The sequence below is a fragment of the Canis aureus genome, chromosome 28, assembly GCF_053574225.1.
Source record: "Canis aureus isolate CA01 chromosome 28, VMU_Caureus_v.1.0, whole genome shotgun sequence".
Classification (NCBI taxonomy): domain Eukaryota; kingdom Metazoa; phylum Chordata; class Mammalia; order Carnivora; family Canidae; genus Canis; species Canis aureus.
The window spans coordinates 37852438-37875878 of NC_135638.1; the positions used below are offsets into that span (position 1 = coordinate 37852438).

A 23441-nucleotide genomic window follows, 5' to 3' on the forward strand; every position below is an offset into this window, starting at 1 on the left:
CCATGCAAGGAGCCTAATGTGGGACTTGATCCCCAGTCTCCAGAATCAAGCCCTGGACTGAAGGCAGATGCTCAACCACAAAGCCACCCAGGCATCCCTGCTCCTGATGGTTAATAGATAATGGAAATTATCTATTTTATTATCCAGTGTATTTATTGAATGGACTTTTATGTTCTCTTTTTAGTTTAAAAGTATTTCCATTTCATATTAAAAGTCCTGTATGCTTTTTTTTTTTATGTCCATTTCATTTTTAAACTTTTATTGGGATTGTATGGGCTATAGGCAGTAGCCATCAATGTGATCAAGGAAATGTGCAGTGCTCACCACTCTTAAACTAGCCTGATCCTCGATGAATGTCAATAACTTCTATGGGGATCAGGAGGCTCCATGATCAGCATCTAACATTTTCTTGTTCCATCACCCTTTCATGGAAGCCAGGTGTCCCTAAATTCAAGAATTCTTGAACAACTATAATCAATTTTTAGGAACAGGTCACCATCTTTGCATTAATATATCCAAGAGGATAATTTAAGACCTTTGTCTATTTGATAATATTACTGAGTATCCAATCTTTTTTTTTGCATGTGATAGAGTAAGTAATATCTCAAATACTGAGTCTAAGATTCTCTAGTTTGCATTTTTGCTTCTAAAGCTCTTGCATTTTTCTTCAAAGGGCATTTTAATAAATATCTCTCACAGATTCACTGTGGGCCAAACCCTCTGGTCTCCCTGGATCTTGCCAAGAGAATATTTGTCTTAACTTCAGGATCTGCATTAATTCTGAGTGAGCTCTATGTAGGAAATCTGCTTTGAAAAGGCCGCCTTCAGGAGTATTTCCAAATAAAATCATATGAGGACAGGAGTAAGGATAAACTGTTGTCCATTTTTATGAAATCCAATCTTATTTCTCCTCCTTTTATTTGTTTGTTCTGTGTGCCAAATGTGTGAGAATCAGAAGGCAGGATGCCAGGTAGCATCTTTTCACCTTTTTAATTTTGTGTGTGTGTGTGTGTGTGTGTGTGTGTGTGTGTGTGTGTGTGTGACTGGATATGGGCTGACATAATGTTCCTAGCTTGCCCCTCCTTTTATGCTTTTCTTTTTCAGGTCAAAGCTCAGGATGTGGCATCTCAAGTTTGATGTGCAACTGTGGCAGAGATAAGCAGTTTGGGTAGCAAACAACTATTTGTAAAACCTTGTGATTTACCCATACTGGACACGTGTTTTTGTGTCTGGTGGTATATTTTTCACATTAGCTGTTTCTTAGGATTAGCAAACCAGTGCAAATCTTGTTTCATCCCTCCCTGGGTATTTAATGTAGTGCCAAGCAAAGCACAGATTAACATATGCTTACTCAGGATTAAGGATGAATTTTTTTTTTTTAACTCTTCTGATAGGCAGTAAAATAGAATCCACACAGTTCAGTAGATTCAATGGATGGGCTGTTTTCGTTAGTGCCAACAACTCACCCTAAACCTTTAGTCCTAGGTCCACAGGCTTTGGGTTATACTTCATGGAAATCAAATGACAAGTAGCAGTAAAGTCTCCATGTTCTTAATTTGCCTCAATCACTGCAGTGCTGCATATGATTGCTCCATGGCGAAGAAGAGGAGAGCTGCAGAGCAGGCTTTGGGCGTCCCAGTCAACAAGAGAAAATCCCTGCTAATGAAGCCCCGACACTACAGCCCAAACCTGGACTGCAGAGAAGAATGTGATGACAGGACCCAGGCGGAGGAGGAAGATGGCTTCGCAGAAGCCAGCGATCACACTGCCACAGGTAGCAAGCGGGTGTGGCACAAACTTTATCTACTTCCTGACACCAAATCCTCGGTCTTTAGAATATATAGTCCGTGTGCTGTAGAAGCACATTCTCATTTGGAAGCAAAATCAAACATTTATTTCACTCAGCATCCATTTCCCAAGAACCAATTTTTTTTAAATCAGTAACTGCAGAGAGTCTAAATATAAGCTGTGGAGAGAGTCCTTGCCTGAGTTCATTTTCAAAAGCACAGAATTGGACTTTGCCTCTTTTTGAAGAAAATGAAAGATACTAAGCCTTAAAGTTAAAGAGTACCTTGACTCCCTAATAGGATGGATGTCTATCCCTGAAAGAACCCCTAAAAATGAAAGGATATATTTAAGCTTAAGGTATCTCAGTTATGACATATATAAATAAGGCATTTGATTTTTTGTTTTATAAACAGAGTGTTATTTGCCCCCCAAAAAATATAATTGATAATAGCAACACAGACTAATGCAGATGGCTTGTGACCTTAATCTTTTCACCATTTTTAATATAAATGCTTATAGAAATGGACTTAGCAGAAGGGATCTGAAGTTGGCACCCTAGTGTCTTCTTCAGTAGGAAAATGATGTGTTATAGAAAATGCATCACTGTGCCCATTAGTTCTGAGACAAATGATTTTCGATCACCTTTAGGCACACATTATATTTCATGAATTCGATTCTTCACTCACTCATGAAATACTGTTTGCATGCTAAGTGATATGTAGTTACTACTTTGAAATTTTAGGATGTGTTTCTCCCCAGACTACAGTTACTCCTATTAGGTTCCTGGTAGTCATAGTGCCTCCAGGAGTTGGACCATCACCAACTACTTTGTGCATGAGGCTGAAATTGAAAGATATGCAAAATATCTAAAAAATTTATGAAAAAAATGGAAATCAAAAGCTGGACTGATTAGAAAATGAAATGAGGTGTACATCTATTCTATGAAATAGTTATTTTCTGAATGTGACTTTTTAAGGAATTAAAACATACTAAATAAGATGTTATTTGAAAAGAAGTATGTATAATAAACCAAAGGCAAAGAGCTCTTAGATTATAAATATCTATTATAGACAGAATTAGAGTAACAGCAATAGGAATTACTAGAAAAGATACAAAAGCATACTCGCTGACTGAACACAAAAGTCAGAGCCCAACCATTAGATCTTCAGTAATCTTGGCTTGCAAGTAAGTTGAGATTCTGTAGTGAAAACAAAGTTGTATGCTGATTTGACAGTGTTTAAGCAAATGTCCTGGCTTTTCTGAATTTACCATATGGCTTAAAGCTTATCTGTAAATTATAATCATCCTTGACTGTTTCTGTTTCCTTGAGCTGGTCATTTTTGTGGATTTATGAAAATTGCCGTTTGAATATAGTATTAGGGAAGGTCCTTGAATTGATGTGGTTAGACTTGAGGCATAATTCATTTGGTTGACATTAATTCACCGGGTATTTTTTTTATATGGGCATCTTTTTACACCAACACATTCTTGTAAGTGCCTTAGGGACAAGGACTGTATCTGCCCACTGGACCTCCTGCATTTTTTTTTTGGACCTCCTGCCTTTTATGTTAGTCGTGTGATGATCGTAGATGCTTAGTATCAACCTAGAAAATATACTGTCTAGATGTACTCAGTGAAACATTCAGTTACAAACACTGATGGACATCTATTTGCAGGTTCACAAATGTTATCTATTTTTATATTTAGCACTGGAAGCACTGCTAATAATGAATATGCTGAAATTATAGTGGTAGTGGCCATTATTTTTGAATTCTTAATATATTCCAGGCACATAAATTATATCATTTAATCCACCCAACAATGACATGAGGTATGCATGATTATGGTCCCAATTTTACAGATGAGATCATTGAAGACCAAAGAGATTTAATGCTTAAGGTAATGCAGCTTGTAGGTGTTGAAAAGAAGATAATTAGGACACAATTGAAGGATAAGCAAAATAATTATTTCCCAGCTAACCGTGCTCCATAATCCAATCATCCATGCTCTGACTACCTTTAGAAAGTAGATAGGACAGTTGAATTCATTTAATGGCAAAACTATGTCTCATACCCTGAAGTAGCTGTTTTTCAAAGAGCTGCAGGTGGGCATTAATGGTGATAGAAGAGAAAGTAGACAAAAACACACAGATAACACCTTCTTCACTGGGGCAAACAGAATACAAGCTTGCAAAGTACTAGCAGAAGGTAGGACAAGCTCAGGTTTTCCCAACACAGACAAGGAAAAGACGGGTTACCGAGAAGTGAGATTAGCCAAATGTATGGAGTCCCTCCTCAGTTTCTAAGCTCATGCTCTTGACTCAGAGATATCTGTCAAAATTATAGGAACTCTAGGGGCTGAGATGATCATTTTAACACATCTCTCAACAAAACGCAAATAAGGGATAAGCCACACTGGTTTTAGAACTTTGAAAGATAAATTCATTTTTTCTAGTGCTTTTATTCCCAGCAAGATTTACATATTCAAGAGACCTGGAAAACTAGTTTATCTATACAAGTAATTTTGATAGTTTCCGAAACAGAACTAAAATCCAATTGTAAAAAATCCAGTTATATTAAAGGAGTCAAACTCAAAACTTGTGATTTTCAGAGGAATTTTTAAAGTTGTTTTGAGCAGAACAGCTGATACATAATGTGGGAATCCATTAGCATATACTTTCTAGGATTACCAGACCCCTTGGAGTAGAGACTTTGGTTTTAAGCAAATAAATAAATATGAACTTTTTCATATCCAGCAAAAACATTTATTATTTTACTCTATGTTATAGAAGGTGTCATCCAGCTCCAGCCTCTTCTCCTGGTCCACACTTTGAAATGTTTTCAGGGGGAGGAAGGGGTGTGCTAGGTAAACTCCAACTCTCTGACTGCTCCAGGGGAGTGTGCCTTAGGAATTTTCTGACCTACACTGTTGTACTGAGAAAGCCAAGGTGTGGTTACCTGTTAGTTTTTGTCTTGTTATTGCTGTTTATTCATTTTTACATATTTTATTTATAATTTAGGAGTCATTGATTTTGATTGAAAGTCAACTGACAATTGCATTTTAGTATCTTCTTATAATTTCACTCTTGAAAGTATCTGAACTTGGGAAAATAATAGACTATTAGTATGCTGAACAGTTTCTTCTAAGGGTTGCTGTGTTTTGTAAACATCAGTAGAGACATACGACCTTCCTGGGCTGTGGGATCTGGGATAGCTTTGTGCAGAAGAATGGGCATAGGGTCAGGAAACCGTGGCCCTGGGTCTGGATCTCAGCCCCTCCACCTCCACCCCCTCTGCCACTGGCTAGCTGTGATCTTGATCTCCTAGCCCCTTAGGAAATAGTTTCCCTTCTATAAAATGGAGTAGAAAGTCTCTTTCTTGCTGTTACTGTAAAGATTAAGTGCAGTAAGGAATACCATGCCAGGAACATAACAGTTTATTGTTCTAGGATGTCACTGGATCTTCCTCATTTAAAAGATGAGGACCCAGGACTCAAGAGATGCAGGCCTGCCCCAAGGTCACACAGGCAGGTGTTGCTGGGCCAGCAGCTCAGCGCCAGTCTCTGGACCTCAAAATCATAGAGGTTTTCCCTCCATGTTGTGCATTGTGCATTGAAACTCCAGTTTCTGAAGGTAATTACCTTCAGAATAGCAATTCCATAGCATATGTGACATGGGTGCTAAACTGGTTCAGTCTCTTTCACACTGTGGACTGTGCCTATTCTCAGGGATCAGTTTCATCTTATTTGTGTGGAGGGTCCCATGTATTCTCTGCTGTTACTATCATCTGAAGTTGTATCTGGGGAAGGGAGAAGACAGCCATCATTTACTGAACACCTGTTGTGTGGCTTCTGCTTTGTGCGTGTTCCCATGTAGACTCTGCAGTGTGCCTTACTGTGAGTGAGGACATGGGGTTCAGAAAGGTCAAGGATGCCTTGAGGTTTGCACAGACTTGAGCTTACAAGCCCAGAATCAAAACCAGGTTAGTTATTTCACTGACAAAGGTATGTCAGTGAATGAATCACTGGGCCACCGATGAAAATAAAAACACACTAATGTAAAAAGGTAGGCAGCCCATTACAAAGCAAAGAGAAAAAAGAACCTCGTCACAGATCTGTCAGGTTCAAAAGCTAACTCAACTTTTTTTTTTTTTTTAATAATGATAGTGAAAGCCAGAGAGGGGTGGGTATATGGAAAGTTGGTTTGCAAATTTGTGGAACATCCCTGGAAACCATCGCGTGTGATACACGTAGGCACCTCTATCGGCAGGACTCCTCTCTTTCTGAAGAATAATTAATAAATATTTTCTTTTAGCATATAACAAACAGTTGAACCAAACAATTATGTAAACTGGAAATGACCCAAAATGCTAGCAGTTGGCAGCAGCACAGTGAAACGCATTGTCGTGCACATGTGCGTTTTTGTCACTCCCGCCTCTCTGGTGATCTGCACTTAATAGGAATATTTTAAACTATGTAGCTAAGCAACAGAGGTAATTGTTGCTTTCTAGAGCTTTTGTTAGCACTCTAACACAGCCCAAATATGCATAATTAGGTATAATGTCTATAAATCATTATTGTACACATGTGGGTAGTTAAGTGGAGTGAGAGAATAGTTCAATGAATTGAGCATATTCACTGAAAATGCTTTTTATTTGTTTTCTGTAGTTCATAATACTTTAAAATTATCATAACCCTTTACACTTTCTCCTAATAGCCAACTGTGATATTGAGAAAAACTTCATTTGCATTTTAGACTATGTTTAATATATTATTTAAACCTGGAATTCCTCTGATATGAATTCAGAAGGGAATAGACCATCCTATCAAATATGATGTGCTTGTTTATCCAGCTTATTTTCTAGGAAGTAAAATGTTAAATTTTTCAGTTTATGTTGAATAGATCCCAACAAAAGACTGCACCCTATAATCAGCATTATTTAAAGGGGCTAGTGTTGTGACTAAATTCTTCCCTTCATCCAAAAATGCTTTTAGTTACTATGGCAATATTTACTTGATCCTGGCAGTCCAGTGTTGATTTAGGGAGATAATTACCAGAAAGGAAGATGATGGAGATGTATTTTTGAGTGTCCTTGTCAGAGACAATGTTTATAAAAAATTAAATGAGACTAAAAAAGGCACATTGTCTTCTGCACAGACACCCTCTCCTGCAGCCATCACATGGGATGGCTGTCCTTTTCTTCCCCCCAAAGATGTTTATTAGCACAGAATGCACTTCACTTGTGTCTTTCACAGTCTTTAAGGGGGCTTATTATTTTGTGTTGCCCATCCCCCACTCAGCCTTCAGAGACACAGAAATGGTCCTGCTTCTTCTTTCTTCTCTCTCTCTCTCTCTCTCTCTCTCTCCCTCTCTCCATTTTTTTTTCTTTTTTTTTTTTTTTAGTCTTAGTGAATATCAGGGGAGACCATTCCTTAGTTGTCTGGTGCATTTCACAGCCGCGTGTGTTCTGGGTGTCTTGCTCCCCATACTACCTTGTATGCTAAACCAGGAGTAGGTCAACTAGTAAATCTGCACCCTTAATTGTTGTGTTTGCATTGGGACAGGCTTGGGTAGGCTATCACTATATATATATGTGTGTGTATTATATATATATATGTATATATATAATACACACACATTTATGTGGGTATATGCATATGCATGTATACACACACACACACATATATATACATACATATGTATACATATGACTATATACACACATACTATCACTCACTGCAGCTGGACACTGCCAAGAGTAACAGGGTTAACACTAACAACTGGATTGGGACAACAGAGATCCAGTGGACTGTCCTGGACAGACTAGCATATGGAGACCTGTTCATAGTCATAGGGCTCTTTGACTGTCAAGACTTCAGTAGGCCCACTACTGAAAACAATTAATTAATGTTCCATGTACTCCTACCATCTCCATCTCTCATCTCATTGCCCTCTTACACAAGTGCATGCAAGTACCAGGCCAGAAAATATGTCACTATTTAAGATATTTGATCATGCTGGGGCGCCTGCAGGGCTCAGTCAGTTAAGCGTCCAACTCTTGATTTTACCTCAGGGTCATGAGATCAAGCCCTGTGTCAGGCTCTGCACTCAGGACAGAGTCTGCTGGAGATTCTCTCCTTCTGCCTCCCTCGCCCTCCCTTCTCTCTCAAATAAATAAATTAATAAATAATCCTTTTAAAATAAAGATATTTGATCATGCTAAATCTCCCATTTACTTGTATTTCCCTTGGCATGGAATTTCTATGTGACAGTTGTGAAAGTGAACAGGAAGCCTTGGAAGCTTCATAACTCTTTTAGTTATCATCTGTAGTGGATGTATTTTGTCTTTTAGCTAACATTCCATAAAATCTGAAAGTATGTGTGAGAAACTGTGGCGGTAGAGAACATAAACCAAATAAGCTTTGAAAATACATTGCCATGCTAGCAGAGAAATCTGATGTGTAGTATTGTGCATATTTGATTTCCTTCTGGTTGGCTAGGATTTGCAAATATGAGAGGTACAGTAACAACAATTTCACAATCAGCATTCTGTTATTGTTAAGTATCTATTTCAGCACTCTGGAAACAATTAGCTCTTAATATGCTGAAAAGTCTACTAGCTCACTTCTTTAAATGCAATTCTCTGAATATTAAGGTCTATTTTGTTTTGTTTCATTTTAAGAAGATATATATTTTTCTCTTCAGTGTTTATAAAATTGATAGAGCCCACATATTTGCATACTGTACTTATTGTATACGTGTATCTATATCAATCCATCTCTTATCTACATATTGGTGCAATTTTCATAAAATATTTTTTACTTTTTTTTTAATTATTGGCTTTCTTTTTCTATAGAGGAAATCATGATAAAACCTATGGATGAGAACCTTCATTCGACTGCACAAGAAAACTCCAATGGGAAGGAAGACAGATATGGCTGCTATCAAGAGCTCGTGGTCAAATCTTTAATGCACTTGGGAAAATTTGAAAAAAATGTGTCTGTTCAGACCATAAGTGAGAATTTAAATGACAGTGGCATCCAGTCTCTAAAAGCAGAAAGTGATGAAGCTGATGAGTGCTTTTTGATTCATTCTGATGATGGAAAAGAAAAAATTGATGATTCCCAGCTTCAGTTCTGCTCCTCAGATGACAGTGAAAGTAACTCTGAAAGTGCAGAGAATGGTTGGGACAGTGGCTCCAACTTCTCAGAAGAAACCAAACCACACAGGGTCCCAAAGTATATTTTAGTGGATAATAGGAAAGACCTATTGGAAGTTCCTGAAATAAAAACTGAAGGTGACAAGTTTATCTCTTGTGAAAACATGTGTGATTCTGAAACCGAAAGGAGAGACCCACAGAATGCACACGTGGAACCTCTGGATGGCAAAGCCCAGCTCTCTTTCTCTGGGATGGAGGAAGAGAATAATGAGTGTCTGGCAGCTACGACAGAAGAGTCTGTTGACCTGGAGAAAGCGAAGGGGAACTTGAGTTTGCTGGAGCAGGCAATTGCTCTCCAGGCTGAGCGAGGTTGTGTTTTCCATAACACCTACAAAGAGTTGGACAGGTTTCTACTGGAACACCTTGCTGGGGAACGGAGGCAAACCAAAGTTATTGACATGGGTGGAAGACAAATCTTTAACAATAAACGTAAGGCGCGTTTTTTTGCATTTATTTTAGGAATAAAATTGCTTTAAGGGTTGGAGGAAAAATTAGTAAGATTTGATTACCACTTCCAGATAGCTTTTGACAACTTGATGCAATTTAAAAACCAGTTCATATTATAAAATAAACAATTTCTTTTTTTCTCTGCTGTCTAGATTATTCTCAGATCAAGCTTGGTCAGTTTTGCAATGATTTTACACACAAAATAAGAATCATTGCCTCTTTTTCTCTTAATTTGACAACTTTTAAAAAGTATATACTACTTGTATAGTACTATATTGGACATGTTAGAAGTACATTTTTACTTTTTGGATTTTAAACCATTTTGTTAATCAAATCAATTCTAGAAATTTAATTTTTCCTTCCTACTTTCTTTATGGGATCATCTAGCACCTTTGGAGCTTCAAAATAATGGCAAGCTACTGGCAAGTCAGACAGGATGCTCTGAACCCTCTTAGGATAAAACTGGAGGTTACTGCTTTAATAACCCTATGCTTTTACCAGGTTTGTAACTCAAGGCCACAAATATGTGGGCCAAATATGAATGGGAAGAATAAATGTGCTTGGAGGAGACCTGAAAACTGTTCCTCAACTTTAAGGAAGTTGTGTCTCATCTCCCATAAAGCTACTCCCCCGCCCCCTCCACCCTGAGTCTTGCACCAGATGGACCTGGTGATAATTCCCAAATGGTGGTTCTCAAGTACCTAGAAGGCTTAAGATTGGTATTTCCCAGATCTTATCATACTTACTGCTCCAGAACTTGCATTTTTTAAGTGTGTTTTTTAGATGTTTATTGGATGCCTCAAAGTCTTAAAGAACCATAGAATTAGGAATATCTTAGAGAAAATCAAGGTCATGGCCCCTAGGAGCTTGCAAGAATAATATGTGAGTTATGGTTTGGATGATCTGCTTGCTGAGATTTATGCAGAAATGAATTGTATATTTTGTCATCTTGAGTCTATTTTAGTACTCACCTGCAATCTTGTCAATTATTATCTTGCAGCTCAGAACTGAGAAAATAAACAAACAAAAAATAAATAAAATAATGTCACATAGTGAGAAACAAGATAGTAATACTATACAAACTTACTGCCAGGGTTGGGTTTGGGACAGAATATCAATTAACAATGTGTGGTTTGGGACAGGACCCACTACCAGCTTTGTGCACTCCACTAATATGCAACTTGCTGAACTTACCTGTGTGCATGTTTTTTTTGTTTTTTCTTAGGGACTACAGAATCGAAAACGTAGATAAAATTGACTTCAAATTCCAAAAGGTCATAATTTGCCATCTACTATATTTCATTCATTCTAAGATATACTGTTTTCTCATTTTAAAATCTCTGAAATTAGAAGTGTGTGCCATACTTTAATTTTCAATATTTTTTTTTCTTTCTTACTAACACCCAAAATGATGTTGCATGATACAACTGATGATATCTTCTAGCCAATGAAATTCGGTGTTTGGAGAGATTTTTTGTGCCATAGCTTAAAATATTTGACAATCCTTTGGCCATTTTTATAGAACTTAACAAGTTTTGTTTTCAAAAACTAAGAAGGCAATAGAATCTGTGTTTGTAAACATGGGTCATATAAGATTTAGAGAATTATTAATGACTCTGGCTAATTCAACAGTGTATCCTATTGTGGGAATCATGATCCTGCCTTGGGGTGTTCAAAGCCTATGCAAGAAGATCCAGATCAGACTAGTATCACACAGAGGGAAAAAGAGGTAAAGCCCATAATGCATGGGAACTATAGGGTTCATCTAGAGGATACTTGCAGAGTCCAAATTAGATATTCACTTTCCTGTTCTTTATTCTAGATGTGGGAGCCAGTGGCTTAAGAGATGCTTCTTCCTCTGGTGTGCGTTCCATGTTCATAGGCCAATACTCGTACCAACTGACATTCATGCTCTCCACAATACCTTCCTAATTTCCCATATACCTTGGGCATGCGACCCCACTGTTAAAGGGCAGAGCACTAGCATTTTATTTTTTTTATTTTTTATTTTTTTTTTAATTTTTTATTTATTTATGATAGTCACAGAGAGAGAGAGAGGCAGAGACACAGGCAGAGGGAGAAGCAGGCTTCATGCACCAGGAGCCCGACGTGGGATTCGATCCCGGGTCTCCAGGATCGCGCCCTGGGCCAAAGGCAGGCGCCAAACCGCTGCGCCACCCAGGGATCCCAGAGCACTAGCATTTTAAAATACCATTTTACCCAAGGCTTCAATGAGTCAGCAATTCTAAAATTAAAATTGCTACTAAGCATTTAGTGAGACTTTAGGTCGCAATGTGTATAGTCACCATAGAATTTACTGTACAGGCTAAGACACTTTCAGAGTGAAGAGGAGTGCTATGAACAACCACATGAGTATATCAGGTATGAATAAGACAGTCCCAGGCAAACAGGGATGTAAGGTCACCAGAGTATAAGGTCACCCTCATTATGCAGCATTCAGCAAAGAAAACAAAAGGAGAAGAGCCAGGCCTAAGAGTCACCTGAGAGCTCAAGCTCTGGCTTCTTATCATGCAAACAGGTTCTGCCCCACAGAGCATTTCATGGCATCTGTTTCACCCAGCAGAGGAGGCTTGCAGACAAACGTGCATGATGGACTGTCAGTGGACCACACCTGGTCAGGTGCCAGCCCTGCCTTATCTCCCACACCCTCTCTGGCTTCCTATAGACAAATAATGTGGCAAGGAGGGGAAATGCGCGGCGCCAAACCTTTCAATGTGGTTTAGAAATGTGGCCTCATCTGGACCAGGTCCAAGGAAGGAAGGGCATCAAAATCCACATTGCTTCTCCTCCTTTCTAATTCTCTCTCCTACACAGTGTCAACCCCCCTTAGTGTCACTTCAGTCAAACTTCAAGGATTTTTGACTCTCCATCAACAGATATTATAGGCCTAAAACAACTTCAAATTTGGCAACATTTTTGGATTAAGTAAAACATGTATCCACAAAATAATAGAATAACTAAAAACTCTTATATGCCTCTTTGTTTCTTGCAAAAGAGAGAACAGTCTCAACACTATGGCATTTAAATCCTGTGTCTCATGAAACATAAGTGTCTGCCACTCAAGGCATCCCAATCTTTGAGCTGTTCATTTATCACATACAATTTCCAGTTTTCTCATGCTGACCACCCCCTCCCAGGCAGAGTGTGCATAACTTGAAGGATCCTTGGCTCCTCCCCCTTCACTGAAAGCATGCCCCCAAATAATTGCATTACATACAACCTGCTGTGCCCATCTGCTCAGGACCATTTATAATCCAACAACTAGGGTGGCACGATATCACAGAGGCATGTGTACTCATCGCAATATTCCGCCCTGGAGACGGCTGTCGCATCCATGACATTGCTCTTCTCTCAGTACCATGCTTGGAGCAGGAGCATATGATATGGGGCCTCCACAGCCTCATGCTGCAGGACTCTGCCCCCTATTCCGCTGCCGGCAGCTTTCCTATGGCAGGAGCACACAGATTATTTATTTTCACTCTCAGCATCAAGTGGATTCATTATTCATGATACGTCGTGTTCTGAGAAGCCTGCAGCCAGCCTCCATTCCACACTGGTCCTTTCTCTGAGGCTCCCACTCCCATTGTGATTCTGGTTCCTCTGACCATTAGGAATGCTGAGTGACAAGCTTGTCCCAGTGATTTCCACCTAGCTGGGTATATCATTCCATGCCCAAGTTAGGGGGTGATTTGGGTTCCAAAAAATGCATTTCTGTTTTAAGTTTACCTACTATCTGAGTCATGAATATGGAAATGTCTACAGAAGGCCTCTCCTATGTTAGCTCCAACCCCATCAATATTCATGATAATCCTCAATTATTTTACGTATTTATATAGCCTTTTATCTAACCCTCACCAAAATATGCACAGGAAGATTAAAACCCCCAGCTCATCCTCCACCTTCCCTCTCTAGGCCGATGCCCCATGGCAGCCTGACAAGTGGTGTTACCAGGTTTCCCTTCTCTCTGACTGGTGGAACCTGTGGTCCCTTCCCCATGTCCCAATGTGCTTGGCGGTACCGACCACTCAAGGCTGCCTCCACTCTGTGTTTCCATTCTGCCTAAAATATTTCCTTGCCAGGCTGTCTTCCTATTGCCTGAGTTTTCAGTTTCTGCATTCAGAGTAAAATGAAAGCTTCTTCTAAATAGCTGCTCCATATTGATCCGAAGTAGCAAAGCACTGGGTTTGGGGATCTTGGGCATGGCCCAAGATAGCATTGTTGACTCCCCTTCCTGACTCTGGCCAAAGCAGGCCCTGCACGTGCATGGGAGCAGCTACCTAGACCTGTGACCTTAGGGCCACGTGAGGCCAGGGATCCACAGGGATAAGAACAGAGCAGCCCTTCTCGAATATGGTGGTTTCTTTGTTTTTGTTTTATCATTTAGAATCTAGCTTTTTTTTTTTTTTTTTTTGAGACTCTTTTCAGAGATAGTTTTGGGTTGAATATATTCTTTCTTCTTTCTCACTTTTTTTTTTCCCCCTTTTGGGTGCATCCTCTGCCTCTGGAGTAGGATTCATTTTTCACATTGAGACTGTAACTATAATATGTGACATGACAACTTAAAACCATCTCTGTATTTTAACACTCCCTTGCCCTGTGTCAGCCTTTGCTTAGAAAACCAAGAAAATTGAAAACATTTTTTATGCTTCCACAGGTCTTATTTGAGGGTCTTATTCAAGGCAATGTGAGAAGAATGTCTATGATGTAAAAACCGAGTGAAGTGAGAATGTCACTCTGCAAGGCCACTCTAGTGAATGGGGAGGGAAAGAAGAGCCAAATGAATCTCTTGATTTAATTTCTTTCTAGATTCACCGAGGCCCGAAAAGAGGGAGACCAAGTGCCCTATCCCTGGGTGCGATGGCACGGGACATGTGACAGGACTCTACCCCCACCACCGCAGCCTTTCGGGGTGCCCCCACAAAGTGCGGGTTCCCCTGGAAAGTGAGTACTACTTATCCCTAAACAAGTAGGCTTCCTCTTATTTGTGCCACAACATCACAATATTATCCAATTTCTTCTCCAGTGTGGAATTCGGAATGGAAATATAAAGTTTCTTTCCGTGTCAAGGCAATTTCCATCTAGCTGGGTGTTTAAAATAAGTTTATTAATAGAAAACTTGGGGTGCAGTTAGGCCAATAGATCAGGAGACAACCGACATTGAAAAGACTGTTACAGTTCCTGAGAGGACACTGCATGCCACACCAGGCAGGGCTACGGTGCATGCCACACCAGGGTGATCAGGGTGGAGGGGAGGAGGGGAACTTATGGTTTCTGTGGGAAGGAGCAGAGTATGCAGACTTAGGACTGGCTAGTTTTAATTCTCTCAGTACGCTGTGAGGCTTGGGGGCTGTCCATTGGTTTCTGATACCTGGCAGGTGGGGGGAGTGTGAGTGTGAGTCTAATAAAGGAGGCAGTTGGGTGTAGACTCATAATTGGTTGATTTATCTTTAAAAGCTCTTTGAAGGGGCAGTCTTTCCAGGGTTTGCAAGGCCCCAGATGCCAAAGCATCAGAAGACAGAAAGTAAAAGGCATGATTAATATATTAATTAATATATTAATATTAATACTGTCCTTTCTCACCCAGAGGTATGGCTGCCTTAAGCCCATGATCAGTCTTAGCCTCAGTTCATCATCTAAATATAAGAAGTGCATCCCAGGGGCACCTACTCAGTAGGTTAAGCATCCAACTGTTGATCCCAGCTCAGGTCTTGGTCTCAAGGTTGTGAGTTCAAGCTCCAAGCTGGGCTCCATGCTGAGCATGGGGCTTTCTTAAAAAAGAGAGAAGAAGGGATCCCTGGGTGGCGCAGTGGTTTGGTGCCTGCCTTTGGCCCAGGGCGCGATCCTGGAGACCCGGGATCGGGTCCCACGTCGGGCTCCCGGTGCATGGAGCCTGCTTCTCCCTTTGCCTGTGTCTCTGCCTCTCTCTCTCTCTCTCTCTCTCTCTCTCTTTCTGTGACTATCATAAATAAAAATAAAATAAATTAAAAAAAAAAAGAGAGAAGAAGAAGTGCATCACATCACCAGTGCCCCCTGACTCCCTATCTTCCCATTCCTTGTAGGAACTTGTGATGCCTGTCAAGTCTCCCCAGGGCATCCTGCAGTAGCAAAGAGCTCTGAGCAACAGCAAACATTGGTTGGTTTCTCTACCCTCAGCTCTGCTGTGAGCTAGGAAACTGGAGAAGGAAAGGGCTGCCTTCTAAGTTTTGAAGTCTCGATGTGCTACATCCTCTACTTTTTTAACCTTATTGAAACACCTTTGGGTCATACAAACTACAGTGGTGGGAACGCCTCAACATCATTCTTCTCAAAAGCACGGTTTTGCAAATCAGTGAATCTAATCTGTTCAGCACTGTCCCAGAAGATTAGCAGTTCCTCAGATTGATTACCTGGTTGTTTACCCAACCATGCTCTTTCACCAATAACTGAATGGCAATGGGAAGTGGGGAGTGGGGAGCAATGGACAAGAATCAAAGTAATATCCCCTAGAAAATAAAGAAGACTCTATTCAGGAGTTCACACCTCAGGAAAAGATAGAAGGAACTACTTGACAATGTTCTCCATCTACTCTTCACGGAAAAGCACATAACTATAAAAGGAAGGGTATAAGCCTCTCAGTTTAAGTTAAATAGAAACAGAATAGTCTTACTTAAGTCTAGCACTGATCATGACATGAAGTTTAGAGAAACCAAATCTTGAACAAGCTCACTGAATTTAATTTTTGAAGTTCTTAAGTACTCATTTATTTCAACCCAAATATCTGTGGGAGGAAGAATGGTAGATTATATAACCAAATTAATTTGCACGTAAAGTGGAGAAGTCAGTTTGTTAGTGTGTTATATACTTATAGCCTATTATTCCTTTCTTTTTGTGATATTTTGTGCTTAGTTCTTGCCATGCATGAAAATGTACTCAAGTGTCCCACCCCCGGATGCACCGGAAGAGGGCACGTGAACAGCAACCGCAACACCCACAGGAGGTAATTGTGATGGGATACTCATCTTTCAACTTACAAAGAGAAGTGAGAGAAACTTTCCACCAAGAAAATAAGGAACTAACAATGTGTTATCAAAATCTCTGGATCACTATTGAATGTTACCACTTGAAAGAGAGATGAAATATTTACAGTGTGTGCAGAGTGAAAAAAAAAAAAACACAATTTACTTTCCTAGAAATTTTTATTTAGCAGCCAATTATGCAAACAAAAAATGTTCTATTTGAAGACTAGAGTTATATATTCATATAGTCATAGAAATAGAACATGTTCTTTTTTTGCTCTGGAACCTCACCATAGCTCTTTTGACATTGAAGAGAGTTGCGTAGGGTTTATCTTGGATCCCATCCAATAAGTATTAACGAGATACCAAAAGGGCTTCCATCTACTGTGGTTCTGACTATAAGCCGGTAGGAAGGCAAACACAATTTCATCTCATGGAGATTCATTACATTGAGCTTACTACTCACTTAAAACACATACATACTTACCAAAAAAAAAAAAAAACACATACATACAAATGCACTTACATACAAATGTATTGTGTGTATGTAAATATTTTTGGAAAAAATGCCTATTGTTTTATGTGTACTTTATACTCTATCTATTATGTGCTCACAAGATACTATGTGACTCATAAACATATTGCCAGAAAACCTCGTGTTCTATATTTTAAATTTAAATTGATTTAAAATTAAGTCCCTAACACTTTTCTAAAGATCTTAAGATAAATCATGGAATTATCATGCTAACATCTCTAATGGGGCACATTGCAATTGGAGTGAGTTCATTCTACTTAAAACGTTATGGAGTTTCAGAATAATTCCCTCATATAATTTTCCGATCTTAAAAATGAGTTTCTAATCCATCACTTCTGAGATGGGATTGAGGGGCAAATGTTGACACAGTAGTTTGCAAAACCCTTTTGGGATCTATTAGTATGAGAAAGGTGCTAAGTGAACTACTAATATGACTTAACATTTAATGTGTGCCAAGTATGCTGTGAGGTACATGCCAAAGCAGATTATTTTATCTTTTTAACTCAAGTCCTCCCTTTTTATTTTTTAAAACAGTCTTTCTGGTTGTCCAATTGCTGCAGCTGAAAAATTGGCAATGTCCCAGGACAAAAATCAGCTTGATTCTCCCAAAACCGGGCAGTGTCCTGACCAGATTCACAGGTATGACCCTCCCTTGGCATTCCATGCCATGCTCCTTACACCAGAGGGTCTGGCTCCCCTCCTGTGCCAATTCACTATGGTCTGACCTTTGTTCTCAACTACCAGTTATGGATTTGAGAGGCTGGTCCAGTTAATCATTCTCTCACTTAAATGAACTGCTAGACCCTGCAGACGTATAACATGAAATTAATCTGTATATAAAGGTAACATAATGTGGATGAATCTCAAAAAAATAAAGTATATAACACATATTAATCAAAATTCCATGTCACTAAATGCAACCCATCCCACTAGTCAGGTAAGCTCTCCCTATGATTGATTAATCTTTCTGCCTGCAGAAAATGCCTTAATAAATCACTCATACCCACCCAAAATATGTGATGGTATATGTTCGTTCTTCAGTTCCAGCTATACATATAATTTCTTTAAAACATTCATTCCGTGAATTGGTAAGTATTAATGAAATATCTCCTATTGGCCCCAGGTACTTCATAATCTCCAGCAGTTTGGATGACCTTACTTATGCTTAAATAATAAACTACATGTGATGACACAATGTGATGTTATGCATTTATTAATAAAAAATCATATATGTAGGAAAAGTGATTTAAGAACTGAAACAGGTGACCAGATCTTCATTGTTACTGAGACACTGAAATGCAACATACTTATTAGGAGTATTTTCAAGATATGGTTTTCCTAAATATTTGCTCTTATACATTTAATTAAAACAGTCAAAATCACATGAGTGAAGAACAAGCAAAGATCATGAATTACTGAATAACTAGCAATTTAAAATCTTACAATAAGGTTCTTGGTTAATATGGCCATCTCCTCTAGTTTCTCCCTAAGTAGGTTATTTACCAAACATAGAAATAGCTTAAGTTTTATTTTTCTAATTTCTTAAAAAATAAATATGTTTTAGACTACAATGCTGATATATTAGGGGTATAAACCAAGTGATATATACAATAATAGGATCAACTCATTCCTCAAATATTTTTATGTAACAGCTAAGATGTTTTTTACCTAATCCAAGGAATATCATTGAAACTTTGATGTTCTGATGAGTTGGGTATGTTTTGGTGGAAAACAAAAGAAAAACATATATGTATTTTTGATATTGCTAAATTCTAAAAAGTATATTTTTTATGTTCATTTACTATTAGCCCATGTTTGTAAGCTCTGTGAATATGATGCCCTTGTGTAATTCAAATACAATAGTTCTAAGGGAATATTTAATTCACATTTAACTTGGGTTAAGGTAGTTCTATTGAAAAATGTGATAGCTATTGTAATACAGTACTTTGGGTCCATATGAGAATGATGGCAATTTAAGAGATAAAATGTTGAAGTATTATTTACATCAAGAAAGACACACAAAAGGAAAAAAAGGTGAAAAGGCTAAGAAACTCACAATTCAGAAGTCAAGTTTCTGGTGCCTACACTACCCCTGCTAAGTGGCAGGCATCTGTCAGCATTGCTGAAGGACAGCGGGGCCCAGCATTGCTTCCTCTGAGCTGACCACACTGCCATTCCCCACCAGCTATAATCAGCACTTTTCACCACCAATCTGATTAACAGTCTTAATAAACAGAATGTGCACATCTTGTTAGTGCCCTAATGATGGTTACACGGAACTTTTCTAGGTGGTGCTCAAAGTGCTAGCAGATGTCAAGTACTTGCCACTCCTTGCATCTGCGTAAAATGAATGCAAAACTGCACATTCCTCTTTTACCCGTGGGAGACTCAGACCCACAACCTGCAGCCTCGTCAGAGTTCTCCAGAGCCCTCGGTGCCTCCCATTTCTCAATCTTGGCACAGAGCACTCTGCTTTATCATGCTGTGACCACAGCTCTTTTCCATAGTGCACTGTCTCTGTGGGTACCGACAGGCATGACACATCCGATCTGCTTTAAATTCTGATGCTAATATGCTCACCAAGAGTTTCATCACAGTTCTTTTGAACTCTCCCCTCTTTCTTCAGGACAAGCTTGGTGAAACAAATTGAATTCAATTTCCGATCACAAGCCATCACCTCTCCCAGAGCCATGGTGTCAAAAGAACAAGAGAAGTTTGGAAAAGTACCATTCGACTATGCCAGTTTCGATGCCCAGGTTTTTGGTAAACGCCCCCTCGTACAAACAGGTCAAGGACGAAAAACACCACCATTTCCTGAATGTAAGCTTCAAATTCTAATCCTCATTCCAAGGAATGCATCTTGTTTATGTGTGTTTGGAGGTAGGGGTGCCCAAATTCAGAATACGCTGAATACTACAGGGAGGAGAGAAAATACATTGTACAGTGGAGTAAAATAAGGAAAAACAATTATAAGATGATCAGTATTACTGATTGTACATGAAGTAACACTGAATATGGTGAATAGTTAATGGGTTAATTATTCTCCAAATATCATGCCACTGTTGAATCAAAATACAGTAATTCCAAAGAAATATTTAATTCACATTTAGCTAGGATTGGGATTGATGAAAACTGTAGTAGTCATCACAATACAGTAATTTTTATTCATGCTGAAATCATGGAAATTGAAAAGGTAAAATATTGAAACACTACTTAAAGTAGTGCTTAAATCAGTAAAAAGCATTTAAACTGAAAGAGAGAGAAAATGTGAAAAATCTTAGAAGAAATTCACAGTTCAGAAATCAAGATTTTACAATAGACGCAATATGTGTGACTATAGAGATGTTTACCCACATAGTTAAGAACTAGTACTGAATCATTTAAAATGTGTTAATACTCTAATGGTAACACATCCATGTAGAAGATCATAACTATAAGATGCTATAATACATACAATTTCTCCAAGTGTTTTAGAGTCCTTGATTATTCTAATGAAAAGGGAAGAAAGAAAATATTGGGATAAACCCAAGCATGAAATCTGAATTATGGTATCATAAGGAAAGAAGCAAAATAATGTTTCAATTTGAGTCCTACATAGACCATGGATTCTTTACAACATGCAAATCCATGGAAGCCCTTTGATTTCATACCTAGGCACCTAGACTGAGTGCTAAACACAGAGTATGTGCTTCATTCTGTGATGCTGATCATGTTTTCAAAGAACTAGAATGCTGTATGAAACCTAGCAGTGATAAACAGACTTGAAAGGAGTTGGCCCGTCAACAAGTACCTTATACTCCAAAAGATATTTTATCTATTCTTTCCAAAAAGAGGGCTCAGCCAACATAAATAATACAAACAACCTGTTAGATTCGGAAAATAATATACACACACATGCACAATGTTTTCTATTATATTTATATGCAAAATATACACACATGCATACACATACACATATGTGTGTTTTATTCAAGTGAAGCTAGTTAAGAACATCCTATCTATTCATATAACACAGATGTTAGTTTAAAAATGCAAAATGTCCAGTGGCATTTTGTAGGAATAACATTTAGTAATCTTTTAAAGTCATGAAAAATGATCAAAGTTTAGAAGAAATGATATTTGAAGCAAAATAAATAAATAAATGCTTTTTTATTATCCCACTTAAATTGTGGGTGTTTCTCCCATAACTTTGAGTGATGTTTACAAACACCCAGAGTGAAGAGAAATATGGTTAATTCTCTCTCTCAGAAATGCCTTGCTGTCACAACGGAAACAGAAAACAGAAACTCAGCCTTGATAACTAAATTGCCTTTCAGCTCACCCTGAGAACATTTTCTCTGTCCTTTACTTATCATGCTCTACCTAAATATGCAAAATGGGAGCTCATTAAAGAGTCCGCCATTTATTTAGTTCCATCTAGTTGGACATTAAGAACAACTTCTACTGGTTTAAGCACAAAACAAACCTGCATATCAAATAATAAAAATGCAATTCGATGTCTAAATAAATAGAAATTGTTATTGTGAAAACAAATGTTGAAAGGCTGCATTTCTTTTTCTCTACTGGAATCACTGGTCCTCACACATGCACAGTTCATAGATGTTTAAGCCTTAAGCCTCTGTAATCCCGGATGGGTTTTGCCAGTGTAGTTTTAATCCATAATTTTTACCATGGATGCTGCCAGTGCACCTGCCCCATAACATTAGTTATAGAGTTTTTACCATAAGAAGTGTAAATACAAAAAATATTAAGAGAATAGACATTCTTTCCCAGCCATCATATCATCTGATCTGGGAGCTTCTGTGAAAACCAATCTGAATAACTTTCATTGAGTGTATCAATAGATAATGGATCATGTTTTAATTTATTCTTAACATTTTAACACAAGAAGTTATATCTTTAAAACAAATCCATTTAATGACTAAAGCCACGTATATGCAATTGCTAATCAAATCTCTCTTCAACAGCAAAGCATTTTTCAAATCCAGGGAAATTTCCTAATCGACTGCCTAGTGCAGGCGCCCACACACAGAGCCCTTGCCGTGCCAGCTCTTACAGCTACGGTCAATGTAGTGAAGACACCCACATAGCAGCAGCTGCTGCCATCCTGAACCTTTCCACCCGCTGCAGGGAAGCTGCAGACATCCTCTCCAACAAACCACAGAGTCTGCATGCCAAGGTAGGCCAGTCCAAGAGCCCGGAGGGTGGGCCAGTGACTGAACCGTGAGAATAAACTGCCTTTCATGTTCCTAACCATATTCACTACCACTCCGGCCACTCCCCACCCCTAAAACCCATCCCTTCCTCATCTTAGGAAGAGACTCAGAGGCACATTGACAGGGATGGGTTTTGTGGCTGCAAGTAGAAATGAAAGAGTGTTGTTCTAGAAGGCAGTGTACCAAAGTCTGGGGAGAAGTGAGTTATAGAGCCTGGTTGGGAAGATTTATAGACATCAAACCTACCTTTGTGTTGGGGACTTTGAAACACAAGAAAGAGGCTTGCCATTAAAATCAATCCAAACAATTGAAGCATTTTGCTGTCTGTAAATCAAAGATGGTAAGAAATGTTCAACTATGCAGTGACTTGGAAAAACAGTTGCAAAATTGACTCAGGAGGTGTCATTGTTGCACACATCACTGTTGTATAAGGTAAGGTAGTCTCAGTTGCTACAGTAGTCTCAGAGGACACAGAGTAAAACATGGATACATTAAGTTAACAAGAGATGGCTCAGGGGTACTTGAGAACTCAGGGCATTCAAATCCAAAATCAAATTTGGTGAAGTGTATGAAGATGCCACATTTCTGAGGCCCATGAAATTAATCACATTTCTCTAATAACCTCTCCTCCATAACAATGAGAAGGAGACATCCATGTTTATGATACCTTGAAGCCAGCAAAAAACAAAGATCCTCCATGTCTCCTCTTTTGAGGAGGAGGGGTTTATCAGGCTAGAGAGTAGCAGCAATCCTCAGATCCTCAGGGGGAGGGTAAAAGCTGCTCTTGCAGTCAGCTGGAGCCTGTAACTCCCATCTACACGAAGTATTCAGTTAAAAGAAATTATTTTCCTACCTAGAAGGCTGAAACCAGATGAAATAAAGTGCCCAGGCTTATCTGGAGAAGAGATTTTACCCTTGTCTTAAGTGGAGATGTCCTGGGTTAAACCCTAACCCTGAAACTCCGGCAGTTAGAGTAGATAGCTCTCTTTTTCCCTGTAAGCGCAGCCCCATCCCCGGTGTGGTCAGCTGCTCACCTGTGCCGTGCCAGGCCTTCAGGAGAGCAGGGAACACGGTGCCATTGAGCATTTGACAGAAGAATCAGAATTAGCTTCTGGACAAATCCGAGCCAAGTAAACCCCAGGAAGAGTTGGTGGCCAAAAACCACTCAAAAACAATTTTTAAACAAATGAGGTTCTTAAACAAAGAAAAAACGTATCCTCTG

General features: G+C 38.9%; 1 protein-coding gene across 5 annotated transcripts in view; it reads left to right on the plus strand.

Annotated features, from left to right (window-relative positions):
• ST18 (ST18 C2H2C-type zinc finger transcription factor) overlaps positions 1-23441 on the plus strand; it is a 137992-nt gene that overhangs the window by 69962 nt on the left and 44589 nt on the right. For 4 of the 5 annotated variants that reach the window (XM_077876959.1, XM_077876958.1, XM_077876957.1 and 1 more), the window contains exons 5-11: positions 1575-1774; positions 8643-9434; positions 14280-14414; positions 16359-16449; positions 17538-17642; positions 19630-19823; positions 21971-22182. In XM_077876959.1, coding sequence (XP_077733085.1) covers positions 1575-1774; positions 8643-9434; positions 14280-14414; positions 16359-16449; positions 17538-17642; positions 19630-19823; positions 21971-22182 — 1729 coding nt within the window. The remainder of the gene's footprint in view (positions 1-1574; positions 1775-8642; positions 9435-14279; positions 14415-16358; positions 16450-17537; positions 17643-19629; positions 19824-21970; positions 22183-23441) is intronic. The other variant, XM_077876961.1, reaches the window with a different exon arrangement.